At 48.6% G+C, this 14704-nt stretch overlaps 1 protein-coding gene across 3 annotated transcripts in view; it reads right to left on the bottom strand.

The window, feature by feature from the left end:
* NRTN (neurturin) overlaps positions 1-14367 on the bottom strand; it is a 61147-nt gene extending 46780 nt beyond the window's left edge. The window contains exon 1 of one of the 3 annotated variants that reach the window (XM_083421949.1): positions 13364-14367. In XM_083421949.1, coding sequence (XP_083278075.1) covers positions 13364-13392 — 29 coding nt within the window. In that variant the 5' untranslated portion in view covers positions 13393-14367. The remainder of the gene's footprint in view (positions 1-13363) is intronic. The other 2 variants (XM_083421948.1, XM_083421947.1) reach the window with 2 other exon arrangements.
* Positions 14368-14704: the final 337 nt, after the last annotated feature.

Raw genomic sequence — 14704 nt, 5'->3', positions numbered from 1 at the left:
GGGGTTGTGTGGAGAGAGTCTCTTCCTTTAAATTTCTGGAAGTTTACCTTAGTGAAGACCTCACTTGGAAAAACAATATAGGCTGTAGGGTTAGAAGTAGAAGATAGTGTACAGTGGTGCCTCGCAAGACGAAATTAATTCGTTCTGCGAGTTTTTTCGTCTTGTGAATTTTTCGTCTTGCGAAGCACGGTTTCCCATAGAAAATGCATTGATGGTTTCCCATAGGAATGCATTGACGGTTTTAAGAAAATGGCGCAAGACGTTTTCGTCTTGCGAAGCAAGCCCATAGGGAAATTCGTCTTGCGAAGCAACTCAAAAAACTCTTTCGTCTTGCGAGTTTTTCGTCTTGCGAGGCATTCGTCTTGCGAGGTACCACTGTTTTTTAAAATAGTATTATTTGTAAGTGATAAACTGTGAAGATTTTTATGGTAAAAGTAAGCGTGATAAAAATTATTATATATGTTAACTGCTAAAGATGAGGTAAAATGAAAATCAGATGGGGGGGACTTGGGGAAGCCCACCTAACAATGTTTAGGAAAAAATAAGGATAAGACAAGAATGTGTTTGTATTGTTTTCCTGTTTGTGTTGTTTAGTTGTGTTATAAAATGAATAAAAAATTGAGGGTGGGGACAGGAAAAACAATATACCGTATTTTTCGCTCTATAAGACGCACCAGACCACAAGACGCACCTAGTTTTTGAAGAAGGAAAACAAGAAAAAAATAATATTCTGAATCTCAGAAGCCAGAACAGCTGCGCAGTGAAAGCAGCAATCCCTCTTGCTGTTCTGGCTTCTGGGATAGCTGCGCAGCCTGCATTCGCTCCATAAGACGCACACACATTTCCCCTTACTTTTTAGGAGGGAAAAAGTGAGTCTTACAGAGCAAAAAATACGGTAAGTCAGGTGGCTAGGAAGGCCCAACAGAGACTCCATTTCCTCAGGGTCTTGCGAGAGAACAGTGTTAAACAACAACTGATGACCTCCTTCAACCGGTCCACAATAGAAAGTGTCCTCTCATATTGTATCACAGTGTGGTACGTTGGCTTGACAGTCACAGACAGAAAGTCTTTACAGAGGGTGGTGAATACAGCATATGGGCTGCCCCCTGAGCCCCATAGATGACATTGCAAGGGATCGTTGCCTTAGGAGAGCGAGAAAAATTCTCAGGGACGATTAACACCCCGGCCAGCACCTCTTTAATCTTCTACCCTTGGGCAGGAGATATAGAAGTATAATCAGTTGTATGGTAAAGGGACCCCTGACCATTAGGTCCAGTCTTCAACGACTCTGGGGTTGCGACGCTCATCTCGCTTTATTGGCAGAGGGAGCTTCCGGGTCATGTGGCCAGCAGGACTAAGCCGCTTCTGGCGGACCAGAGCAGCGCACGGAAACGCCGTTTACCTTCCAGCCGGAGTGGTACCTATTTATATACTTGCAGTTTGACGTGCTTTCGAACTGCTAGGTTGGCAGGAGCAGGGACCGAGCAACGGGAGCTCACCCCGTCATTGCGGGGATTCGAACCACCAACCTTCTGATTGGTAAGTCCTAGGCTCCGTGGTTTAACCCACAGCGTCCCATAATCAGTCGTACCAACAGGCTAAAAAACAGTTTCTGTCCATGGGCCGTTAGGCTGCTGAACGGAAAATAATATAGTGCAACTGACTTTCGGGGTTGGTGTGTTGTGCGACAAGCACATAGAGAGCAATGAAATTGAATGTTTGTGGAGGGGGGGTGGCTCAGTTAATTTCATTGTACACAGGTTGTACATGGACAACAAAGGTATTATTATTATTATCTTCAAAGCAGTTCCCGGTTTTTGGCTGAAGACAGGGCGTGCTAATGAGTTTCCCCTGTCGCTCCGTCCTCTTTCCCTCTTCCTTCCAAGCTACCATATATGTACAAAAAGTCACACATGGAACATTTAACAAGCTTTGTGCCTTCGCCCCTACAATGGGGGCAGTGCTGGCCCCCCCAGGGCCCACAACCGCCCCCCCACCAAGACTTTCCCTCCTCCTCTTTCTGCAGAAATGTGACCGCCTGCACAGCAGAGCGAAGCACTTCATAAAAGTCACAAGAACACAACAGGGCGGGCTGTGTGTGTGTGTGTTCTTTTTCTAAAGAAGAAAACGCAAGTGGGGAGAGAGATAACTCTTCTCGCTTCCCAAACGCAGAGGTGAAACGAAACACATTTCTTTGCTCGCTCTCTCCGGCGCTGAAAACAGCCGTGAAAGGGAACGGGGCCGCACTAAACCCAGCTGGAGCTAGTCAGAGGAAGGGAGAAAGGAATTCTTCACATGCTTTCCTTTATCCCGTGGAAGATTCCACTGCCCTGGACTGGGTCCAGTTCTGAAGCAGCAGAACGCAGGTTCAAGCGGAGGGCCTCTCGCTCCGGATGCCCGCAACCGAAGGCGCATCACGGGACAGTCACAAATAAGGGCGTAAGTATGCTGGCCCTGGGACACGGATGGCGCTGTGGGTTAAGCCACAGAGCCTAGGGCTTGCCGATCAGAAGGTTGGCGGTTCGAATCCCCACGACGGGGTGAGCTCCCGTTGCTCGGTCCCTGCTCCTGCCAACCTAGCAGTTCGAAAGCACGTCGAAGTGCAAGTAGATAAACAGGTACCGCTCCAGTGGGAAGGTAAACGGCGTTTCTGTGTGCTGCTCTGGTTTCCATGTTCTGCTCTGGTTCGCCAGAAGCGGCTTAGTCCTGCTGGCCACATGACCCCGAAGCTGCACGCTGGCTCCCTTGGCCAATAAAGCGAGATGAGCGCCGCAACCTCAGAGTCGGCCACGACTGGACCTAATGGTCAGGGTCCCTTTACCTTTTATGCTGGCCCTTGGGGTAACCCGAGCAACATGGTCCAGGTGTGGTCCCGAATCCAAAGGATCAAGGCAGGAAACCAGGCAGGAAACCAGGCAAGGACAGGTACAGGATCTCAGGCAGGATCTAGCAAACAGCAGTGTTGCTCCCACAACCTGGGACAGGGTCCAACAGCCTTTTATCTCTGTCGGGGTAACGGCCAGTCCTGATCCCCCAGCGACTCACCTCCCTGTCTCGCATGAAGGCGAGCACTCCTCCTGCGAGTACTCGGGTCTCTCCTTCTCTCATAGCTTAGTCTCTGCAGCTCGGGAGACGTCAGTGGGTTACTAGACCCAGGGGCCACCTCAGCCTCCCCTGACCCAACCGGTAGTGGAGCAGCTGTAAGTGATGGCCCAGCTGAAGGCAACGAGGTCATCCCCGCATCTGGAGCCAGGGCAGGCTCAGGCCCCTGACTCGGCCCAGCTGGTGTTTGTTGCAGGAGAACCTGTGCAGACTGGGACTCATCAGGATCAGGCCCAGGCTTGGTTCAGATGGTGCCTGAGGCATTTTTTGCGGTGTGTCAAAATTCCATGGATGGGAACGCATTAGAAATTTCCCCATAGGAATCAATAGAAATTGTCAACTTGTTATGTGAACACTCGCCTGACAAACGATTCCTGAGAACACCTTGTGTTCAGGTAGAAGAAGAAGAAGAGTTTGGATTTGATATCCCGCTTTATCACTACCCGAAGGAGTCTCCAAGCGGCTAACATTCTCCTTTCCCTTCCTCCCCCACAACAAACACTCTGTGAGGTGAGTGGGGCTGAGAGACTTCAGATAAGTGTGACTGGCCCAAGGTCACCCAGCAGCTGCAGGTGGAGGAACGGGGAAGCGAACCCAGTTCACCAGATTACGAGTCTACCGCTCTTAACCACTACACCACACTGTCTGGAATCCTGGAGAGCTGCTGCTGCAAGCCAGTGCAGCCAATACTGGACTAAATGGGCCAATGGTCTGATTCCATATAAGCAGCCCATATAAGGAGCTCTCTGGATTCCTAAGGGCTATAGCAGCGCTTATTTTAGGATATCTCCCCATTCAGAGAAGTGCTTATAACAATATACTGACAACCATTATTTCTTCAAGGCACTGCTCTTTGAATAAATAAATCCTTCTGCCTCTGTTTGTTTTAGTTGGTTGTATTAAGTGGTTTAAGAAACCAAACAAGCCCGAAAGCTGTCTTATTATTATTTTTAAAAAACCCAATGTGGGTACCATTGAATGTTAGTCATAGAGATGACCTACTGAAATCAATGGAGTTAAAGTTAAAAGGTAAAGGGACCCCTGACCATTAGGTCCAGTCGCGGCCGACTCTGGGGTTGCGGCACTCATCTCGCTTTATTGGCCGAGGGAGCCGGCGTACAGCTTCCGGGTCATGTGGCCAGCAGGACTAAGCCGCTTCTGGCGAACCAGAGCAGCGCACGGAAACATCGTTTCCCTTCCCGCCGGAGTGGTACCTATTTATCTACTTGCACTTTGACGTGCTTTCGAACTGCTAGGTGGGCAGGAGCAGGGACCGAGCAACAGGAGCTCACCCCGTCGCGGGGATTCGAACCGCCGACCTTCTGATCGGCAAGTCCTAGGCTCTGCGGTTTAACCCACAGCGCCACCTGCGTCCCTAGCCCATTAAATTCAGTATGACTTAGTTTGCTGCCTCCCTGTGAATTGTTATTTTATTACGGTATGACACTTTGGGGGTTGTTTTTGGACGGGAGGTAGGTGAAGATTTTGAAGGATTGCGGGAACCAAATTTATCCCCAATCGCTACTTACTAGAGAGTAGGCCTTATTGGACCCAACAGGGCTTGCTTCTGAGTAACCTTGGCCTGCTATGAATCTGTGTTTACCTGTGTTTCAGATCCTACACATAGATGGGGCGGGGGTGGTGGAGATTTATCACAGAACCGCTGAAGTGAAAAGGGATCTCCTTAAACTAAGGGGGGGATATGACAATTTTGGTTTCTCTCTGTTTCTCACCCCCCCTCAAAAAAATTAATTTCAGACCTCCACATTTCTGCAGCAATGTGCAGTATCGTAAAGTCGTTAAAATACAACAACGGTTCAGTGCGAAATTCTCCCAAGCTACACATTATTTACAAAGCCATTCCCCCCCCCCAATGCAATGCACTATTGGTCCTTTTTCACCAATATTTTTATGTACACGTCCCCTTAGTATGTGCCTTTTTTTGTACATGGCTCCTGGCTGTAGAGCGGTATTACAAAATTCAGGGAAGGGCAAGAATTCAGAAAGACTGCTTCGTTTCAAAGGCTGGACTGGATAAATCCCAAACTGGAATTAAGATTGCCAGAAGAAATATCAACAACCTCAGATATACAGATGACACAACTTTGATGGCAGAAAGTGAGGAGGAATTAAAGAACCTTTTAATGAGGGTGAAAGAGGAGAGCGCAAAATATGGTCTGAAGCTCAACATCAAAAAAACGAAGATCATGGCCACTGGTCCCATCACCTCCTGGCAAATAGAAGGGGAAGAAATGGAGGCAGTGAGAGATTTTACTTTCTTGGGCTCCATGATCACTGCAGATGATGACAGCAGCCACGAAATTAAAAGACGCCTGCTTCTTGGGAGAAAAGTGATGACAAACCTAGACAGCATCTTAAAAAGCAGAGACATCACCTTGCCGACAAAGGTCCGTATAGTTAAAGCTATGGTTTTCCCAGTAGTGATGTATGGAAGTGAGAGCTGGACCATAAAGAAGGCTGATTGCCGAAGAATGGATGCTTTTGAATTCTGGTGCTGGAGGAGACTCTTGAGAGTCCCATGAACTGCAAGAAGATCAAACCTCTCCATTCTGAAGGAAATCAGCCCTGAGTGCTCACTGGAAGGACAATCGTGAAGCTGAGACTCCAGTACTTTGGCCACCTCATGAGAAGAGAAGACTCCCTGGAAAAGACCCTGATGTTGGGAGAGATTGAGGGCACAAGGAGAAGGGGACGACAGAGGACGAGATGGTGGGACAGTGTTCTCAAAGAGACCAACATGAGTTTGACCAAACTGTGGGAGGCAGTGGAAGACAGGAGTGCCTGGTGTGCTCTGGTCCAGGGGGTCACAAAGAGTCGGACACGACTAAGCGACTAAACAACAACAACAAATTGTTTCAGAAATTGTGAATCAGGTGGGTTTGCATTAAAATATCAGCGAAACCAAATTCCTCCCCCCGACAGGTCGGCGCCCAGCCTAGTTTTAAAAGTCTCTGAGGAAGTTGAGCGCAGTCTGGATAGCTCAGTCGGTTAGAGCGCGGTGCTGAAGACCCCAAGGTTGCAGGTTCGATCCCCGCATGTGACAGCTGCATATTTTCCTGCGTTGCAGGGGGTTGGGCTAGATGACCCCCCCAGGCCCTTCCAACCCTGTGATTCTATGATTCCAGAAGTCCATCCACACAGTCAACACCTCATGTCATCAGTAAGTTCTTCCTAATAGCTTCCTAATAGTGTGTAGCACTTTTTGCAACCACTGCTAGGAAAATTAGATCTAATTATATAGCCAAGGTAGCCATTAACTGTAAAGGAGATGAATTTATTTGATCCTATCTATCTACCTCAGGCTATGCTCTATCTTTGTCACCAGACCCTGAGTATAAATTGCACACTGTATTAATTGACATTGCTTTTAACATTAGTGGCCATGTGATGATTTTAGCTTATGAATTTTACTGTTTAATGTCTTGATTTGTACAATGGGGTACTTTTATAGCTCTGCTTAGAGTACGTAATGTTTTGATAATATAAATGTTTTAAGTCTTTCAGCATATTTTCTTTTAATTGTCAAATAATTCTGTGCACATTGCGGCAGCCTTTGGCTATGTGCAATAAAACTGACTGACTAGTTGGGAGGAAGAAATGAAATATTCCCGAAACAAAATGCAAAAGCAAATTGCAGAGTGTGAATGCCCCTCCAAAATCCTCTTCCAACTTGAATAGGGAGAGAGGGAGAGAGAGAATTGTGAAGTCTTTATTAGCACTGGGAGGGCAGTAAACTAGAATTGTGAGGGAGAACCCAAAGGAAGCAGGTTATTTCAGGAACAGAGAAAGCGGACCTCCTTCCATTCACCGCTAGCCTCCTGAGTTCCACCTTACTTCAACAGAGCAGGAAATGGGTCTAATTCAGGGCTGCGTTTAGATGCTGCGATTCTCCAGGAGCGCCGTAAAAATCACAGAAGGCAGCTTTGACCCTAGAACTCAACTTCCTGAGAATCTCAGCTTGCTTTACTTAAGGAGAGAGAGAGAGGTTCTGGGAAATATTCAGTCCATGTGCGCAAAAGCCATTCAGAGGATGTGCATATAACGCTTTATATATCACCCACTTGATCATGGGACTTGAGAGTCCCATGGACTGCAAGAAGATCAAATGCAGCCATTCTGAAGGAAATCAGCCCCGAGTGCTCACTGGAAGGACAGATCGTGAAGCTGAGGCTCCAATACTTTGGCCACCTCATGAGAAGAGAAGACTCACTGGAAAAGACCCTGATGTTGGGAAAGATGGAGGGCACAAGGAGAAGGGGACGACAGAGGACGAGATGGTGGGACAGTGTTCTCGAAGCTACAAACATGAATCTGACCAAACTGCGGGAGACAGTGGAAGACAGGAGTGCCTGGCGTGCTCTGGTCCATGGGGTTACGAAGAGTCGGACACGACTGAACGACTAAACAATAACAACAACAACAACAACAACAACAACAACAACAACATATCACCCCTTGCCTCTCCCAGTTTACAAGGGAGAAGAAGGCATCCCACAGCCCGTCTGCCTCAACGGCGACCCGTACTGCCTTGTCGCTAGACTGGGATTTCCAGAAGCAGGAGAGAGGTTCAATAGCCGTTTTAAGAGTGGGTGCAAAAATCGGCTGCAGATTTCCAGCAACCGGGGCGGGGAGGGGGGGGAGATGGGCTCTCCCACCTGCCTCAGCTAGGAAAACCAGAATTATGCAAAAGAAGAAGCGCTGCGCACATTTCCTCAATTTGCATTAAGGTGGAGGGGTGCTTATTTTGGCACAGGTTTAGGATATGAATCCATGCGCCAGAGAGAGAGCGCATACCCGTATTTTTCGCTCTATAAGACGCACCAGACCACAAGACGCACCTAGTTTTTGGAGGAGGAAAACAAGGAAAAAAATATTCTGAATCTCAGAAGCCAGAACAGCAAGAGGGATCGCTGCGCAGTGAAAGCAGCAATCCCTCTTGCTGTTGTGGCTTCTGGGATAGCTGCGCAGCCTGCATTCGCCCCATAAGACGCACACACATTTCCCCTTACTTTTTGGGAGGGGAAAAGTGAGTCTTATAGAGCAAAAAAAAAAAGGTAAATAGCCTTTGCGTGCTTCGATGCAAGAGGGTGCGAGGGCAGTTCAGATGCAGGCTGCAGAAGCCCAAGTCAAAAATGGATTTCTGCAGCATGTTTCTAAGTGGATCCACCCTTGATGCCATTTAGAATCTACTGGACTCCCTTATGTTTGTAGAAGAAAGGACTATCCAATGCAGCTCTTTCTGAAGATTTAATATGGAACAACGCACATGGGTGGCACTGTGGTCTAAACTACTGAGCCTCTTGGGCTTGCCGATCGGAAGGTCGGCGGTTCAAATCCCCGCAATGACGGGGTGAGCTCCCGTTGCTTTGTCCCAGCTCCTGCCAACCTAGCAGTTCGAAAGCACGCCAGTGCAAGTAGATAAATAGGTACTACTGCAGCAGGAAGGTAAATGGCTTGGTCAAACTCATGCTGGTAGCTTCAAGAACACTGTCCCACCATCTCATCCTCTGTCGTCCCCTTCTCCTTGTGCCCTCCATCTTTCCCAACATCAGGGTCTTTTCCAGGGAGTCTTCTCTTCTCATGAGGTGGCCCAAGTATGGAGACTCAGCTTCAGGATCTGTCCTTCCAGTGAGCACTCAGGGCTGATTTCCTTCAGAATGGAGAGGTTTGATCTTCTTGCAGTCCATGGGACTCTCAAGAGTCTCCTCCAGCACCAGAATTCAAAAGCATCCATTCTTCGGCGATCAGCCTTCTTTATGGTCCAGCTCTCACTTCCATGCATCACTACCGGGGAAACCAAAGCTTTAACTATACGGACCTTTGTTACTTTCAGCCAAACTAGAGGGAGATGCTTCCTTCCACCTTCCTCCTGCTCCTCAAGACCCAAGAAGAAGAAGAGTTTGGATTTGATATCCCGCTTTATCACTACCCGAAGGAGTCTCAAAGCGGCTAACATTCTCCTTTCCCTTCCTCCCCCACAACAAACACTCTGTGAGGTGAGTGGGGCTGAGAGACTTCAGAGAAGTGTGACTGGCCCAAGGTCACCCAGCAGCTGCAGGTGGAGGAGCGGGGAATCAAACCCGGTTCCCCAGATTGCGAGTCTATTGCTCTTAACCACTACACCACGCTCGCTCTCAAGCCAAGGCTGCTCCTGTAGAACTCAGGAGGGAAGAGGAGCGAGACCAAAGTAGAATGGCTTGGCCCTGCCTTGTCCTTGGCTCTGGGTCCAGTCGCAAGGAGCACCAGCCACCACTCAGCGCATGGTTCAGGAACAACCATCTCAGTCAAGGATAGCATGTGCGCTTGGGGGGAAATGCGGCCACAGCCTGCAGAACCGGGGGGGGGAGGAGCAGGGCCTTGGAATAACATGCTTCCCTAAACAAAGTTTTCTCTTGAAGCGGCTTGGCAGCGGTCCTTCGCTTCTCCAGAAGGCACTTGAGATTGCAATACAGTAAAAATTTATATGACTTAAGACACTCCACGGCGCCTGGCAGCGTCTCGAAAGAGCAAGTGGCCAGAGGTATTTGAGGAAGCCTAAACAAGAGAGTGATCTATAGAGAGAGAGAGAGATGGAACCTTGAAGCTGAGTTCAGGATCACAGAATCACAGAGCCTAGGGCTTGCCGATCAGAAGGTCGGCGGTTCAAATCCCCGCGACCGGGCGAGCTCCCGTTGTTCTGCACCAGCTCCTGCCAACCTAGCAGTTCGAAAGCACACCAGCGCAAGTAGATAAATAGGTACCGCTCTGGCGGGAAGGTAAACGGCGTTTCTGTGCATTGGTCTGGTTCGCCAGAAGCGGCTTAGTCCTGCTGGCCACATGACCCGGAAGCTGTATGCCGGCTCCTTCGGCCAATAAAGTGAGATGAGCGCCGCAACCCCAGAGTCGTCCACAACTGAACCTAATGGTCAGTGGTCCCTTTACCTTTAGGGATGTGGGTGGCGCTGTGGGTTAAACCACTGAGCCTAGGGCTTGCCAATCAGAAGGTCGGCAGCTCAAATCCCCACGACGGGGTGAGCTCCCGTTGCTCGGTCCCAGCTCCTGCCAACCTAGCAGTTCGCTCGTCTGACTAGAACATCAATAATAATAATAACTACGAGAAGAAGAAGAAGAAGAAGAAGAAGAAGAAGAAGAAGAAGAAGAAGAACAACAACAACAACAACAACAACAACAACACTTTCATTATTTATGCTCCGCCCATCTGACTGGTTTCCCCAGCCACTCTGGGCAGCTTCCAACATAGGTAAAAACATAATAAAACATAGAACATTAAGAAACCTTCCTATCTAGATGTCTTCTAAAGGTTGCATTGTGACTTATCTCCTTGGCTTGTGGAGGGCAGTCACATAACTCCATGCCCTCCAATGTTTTTCCGATGAAAATAGGGACGCCCTAAGAAAAAGCGGGACGTTCTGGGATCAAATCAGAAACCGGGGCGGCTTCTGTAAATCCGGGACTGTCCCTGGAAAATAGAGAGGCTTGGAGGGTCTGCTTTCTGTCTGGGGGGCTGTCCAGCCCAAGCCTAGTTTAGAGACAAAAGTCTGCAGACACACATAAGGACACATGACTTCCCCCCCCCCAAGGAATCCTGGGAACCGTAGTTTGCTCTGGGTGCTGGGAAATGTAGCTCTGTAGTGGGTAAACGTCAGGATCCAATCGTATGTATGTATAGTCTGAACCAGGGCTGGTTTTAGGTTTGATGAGGCCCTAAGCTACTGAAGGTAATGGGGCCCTTTCTATGTCCAGCTGTCCTTTGTCCACAACGAATTGTCGCTGTTTTTTGTGTGTTGAATATATGCTATACGGTCATTTATGGACCTCATAGGTATCTCAAGCCATTTGCCCATGTTGCAACCAGTCCGTGCAGAATGTAGGCACCCTATATATAGAAAGGAGCAAACCAGTGATATTTTAGGGAGCAAGCAAGCAAGCGGGGCCCATGACTTACATCACAGGAGCCTACACAACACAAAACACTGTTGCTGTATGTAGGCTTTATTTTACAGTGGCACCTCGGGTTACACATGCTTCAGGTTGCATACGCTTCAGGTTACAGACTCCGCTAACCCAGAAATAGTGCTTCAGGTTAAGAACTTTGCTTCAGGATGAGAACAGAAATCGTGCTCTGGCGGCGCGGCAGCAGTGAGAGGCCCCATTAGCTAAAGTGGTGCTTCAGGTTAAGAACAGTTTCAGGTTAAGAACGGACCTCCGGAACGAAATAAGTACTTAACCCAAGGTACCACTGTATTTGTTTTTTATCTTATATTTTGGAAATGTACATCCCTTTAAATTTTTTGGGGGGCACCCAAGAGAGTGGGGCCCTAAGCTATAGCTTGTTTAGCTTGTACGTAAATCCGGCACTGGTCTGAACACTGCCAAAGAACGCCAGGAAGGCAGATCTGAAAAGACTTCCATGCTTCCCATCCAGAATGAGCACATCAACAACAGATTGTGATACTGATGAGGATATATTTATTTATACCTTGACTGTTTCCCAGACAAAGACTCAAGGCAGTTTACAGATGCAGAACACAAGTCGCCATGTCAGTCTTCCCCATTCCAGGAGATGAAACGCATTGCTATATAAACCTTTGCAATTACCCGTATTTTTCGCTCTATAAGACGCACCAGACCACAAGACGCACCTAATTTTTGGAGGAGGAAAACAAGGGAAAAAATATTCTGAATCTCAGAAGCCAGAACAGCAAGAGGGATCGCTGCGCAGTGAAAGCAACAATCCCTCTTGCTGTTCTGGCTTCTGGGATAGCTGCGCAGCCTGCTTTCGCTCCATAAGAGGAACACACATTTCCCCTTACTTTTCAGGAGGGAAAAAGTGAGTCTTATAGAGCAAAAAATACGGTATTTCTAAATGTGCACCTAGGCATACCGATTACAAGGTGCAAGCTTCATGCTTTTGTCGCCAGCGAGTGAGGAAATCACACTGTATCCCAAAGCTAGATTTCCCTAAATAAATAAATTCTGAGTTTGCGATAGTCGGCTATGCAGTTTTGCTCCCGTAAGTAGAAGTTGGGCAGTTCTGGAAACAAGTTCATAGTTGGTGCGAGCAGCTGCTCTGATACTCATTTATGTATTCGTGAAAACGGAGGAATATGCCCTGCCCTCATTTCGCTGCCCTGCACTAAGTCTACAGTGAGAAAGCAGAGTTTTCTGGTTTACGCACTGTTGAAACATGTGCGTCGAGCCGTTATTTCACATGCAAAATTCTTCCCTGGGGATTTTAACTTTGCACAACCCTGTCAACACTGGGGAGATATGATATTCATTAATTAGTGAATGAAGCAGTTGGTATATCAGTGCTCTTGGTATCCCCCTAACCCCTTTAAAAAAACCAAATATTTAAATCTAGGGATAAATTCTTAGTCCCAATTAGTTGAGGAATTGGCACTGCCCTAACCCTCTAACAAGAGATATGAAAAGTATTCTCTATCCAGCATCTGAGAGCCACCCAAATTTGTAAAGTTCGTTCACCGTAGGCTACATTAAGCCGCCCAGAAATAAATTCCCGACTCCGGTCCTGTGTTCAAAAAGTAGAATTTCCACTTTGCCCAAAAATCATGGCCCTGAGGAGGAAGGGAGTAGTGGACTGTGCTGCTTTCAAAGTTGCAAGGGGGGGGGGGGAATGCTCAAATTCTTCCTGACATGTAAAATGGAAAAGAAAAAAAAAAAGCTCCTTGTTTGACCGCAAGGAGAAAAACCTTGCCCTCTGCGTGCTGTGCTAGATTTCTCCTTGCGGGGCATTTTGCTCGGCTTTCATTTTAATATGGGGGAATGCTCAAAACTGTGGCTGGAGAAGGGATGGAGCCCGAGGGTAGGGGAACTATTTTGGATGCCAGGATTCAATCCTTGTCATCTCTAGGGGGGACTGCAAATGACCCCCCTGTGGGAAACACCAGAAAGTAAATAAACCAATGTATAATTTCCTATGTCCCCCGCCACTCCATGCAGCCTGAAGGGGTATAAAGCCATTCTACTTCATCAGGATCCGACCATCTCATTCTGCTGCAGGGACAGATCTGATTTGAGATGGCACTGGGGGGAAAGAAGGAAATGTCCACACCCTCCCATATTTAAGATACTTCTCCTCTTGATCTGGCTGTTAAATTGATCTCAGCAAGTTGTCCTCAAACTCTGCATGTCCTCACATTTCCACCTCCCCCGGAAAGCAGGATTTTACCCTCCCTTAACAGCCCGGAAAACAATGGGAAGAGCCCTGTCCTCTTACCTTCGCAGTCCAGTCTCTCCGAAAACCATCCGTCAAAAAGCGTCCCCGAGAAAGCAGAGATGTCCGAAAGAATCAAAACCCACAAGGCCAGTCATCCTTGCAAAAAAACAAACAACGACCCACAAAAACACAAGGGGTGGGGTGGGGGGTGGGAACACAAATCACCTCAAAGGGCCCATCTCATCCCAGGAAAGTCCAAAAACAATTCAGCGGCAACTCCAGAAAACCTCCACACCCGAATTTGGGTTAATCCTCCTACGGACCACCAACCGCAATGCAAAACCTCATTCCGCTGCCTGCATTCTGCCAAACCAGGGCAGCTCTGCTACCAAGACCCATCTTCTCACTCCCTGGGGATCCAGACTTTGAAGGACATCGGAAACGGACACCCAGATGCAGATTCCAGAAGTTTTTGTGGCTCTTGGCGGCGGAGGAAGCTCCCCCTGCTGACCTGGGCCTCCCTCCTCCGCCTCGCCCCGAGGGAGAAGAGGTCCTTTGGCGGGAGGTCAAGCAGGTGGACTTCTGCACGGTGGCTCCTGCCACCCACCTCTGGCCCTGGGCCAGGTGCGATCCTCGCCAGCGGAGCCTCCCTGTGGGCACCTGGCAAATCGGTCTCCCCCAGCTGGCTAATTCCCTGCCACTTCTTGTTGCCTCCCCCTGCGAGGAAGGTGGCCAGAAGATCTTCAGGCCTCCAAAGGTCACTCAGATGCCCTTTCCGTGGCGCTTCTCCCGGCCGCAGCTGGAGTCTCTTTGCGCTGGTGCGTCTGGTGTGCAGAAACGCCGACTTTTCCTCCTCTTCCTATCTAGCTGCCAGCCTCAACTCAGCAATTCTTTGGAGACGGAGCAGCAGGGTTGCAGCGGGGGGAAGAGAAAGCAAGCAAGAAGCACACATGCAAGGGGGAAAAAACCCCCACACACACCAAAAGAAAACAAAAACCCCAAGGCTTCTGGTTCTGTCACTTTTCAAGAAGTTATTTCCTTCCACAGCCTTCTCCTCTGCTTTGCATTTTTCACATTCACCTTGGAGCTTCTCTGCTTTAGTGAAAGGGTTTGGTGGATCTGTTGCTGCCTTCCAACTCTTTTCTGGGGGGGTGTGAAAGGAGGGGGGCGGAGAAGGTGCAGTCCACAGAGGGGAGGGGTTTCGGCAAGCCCCACCCTCCACCACCAAGGCTGAGGGTGTCAAATTTCCCCCCCTGTGCCCATAAAATTAAGCGTGTCTTTCCTGAGACGGTCAGAGCTTCTTCTGCCAAACCATGGGAAGAGAGAAGGATGAGAGGGCTGGAAAATCTAGATTTCAGGGGGGGGGGGTAGGGGGGGAAGACGAGAGGAGTGATTTTATTT

This window comes from Podarcis tiliguerta, assembly GCF_965153285.1.
Source record: "Podarcis tiliguerta genome assembly, chromosome: 18".
Lineage (NCBI taxonomy): Eukaryota > Metazoa > Chordata > Lepidosauria > Squamata > Lacertidae > Podarcis > Podarcis tiliguerta.
Note: the sequence above shows the minus strand (reverse complement) of the source record. Positions and strands in the feature narration are given on the sequence as shown.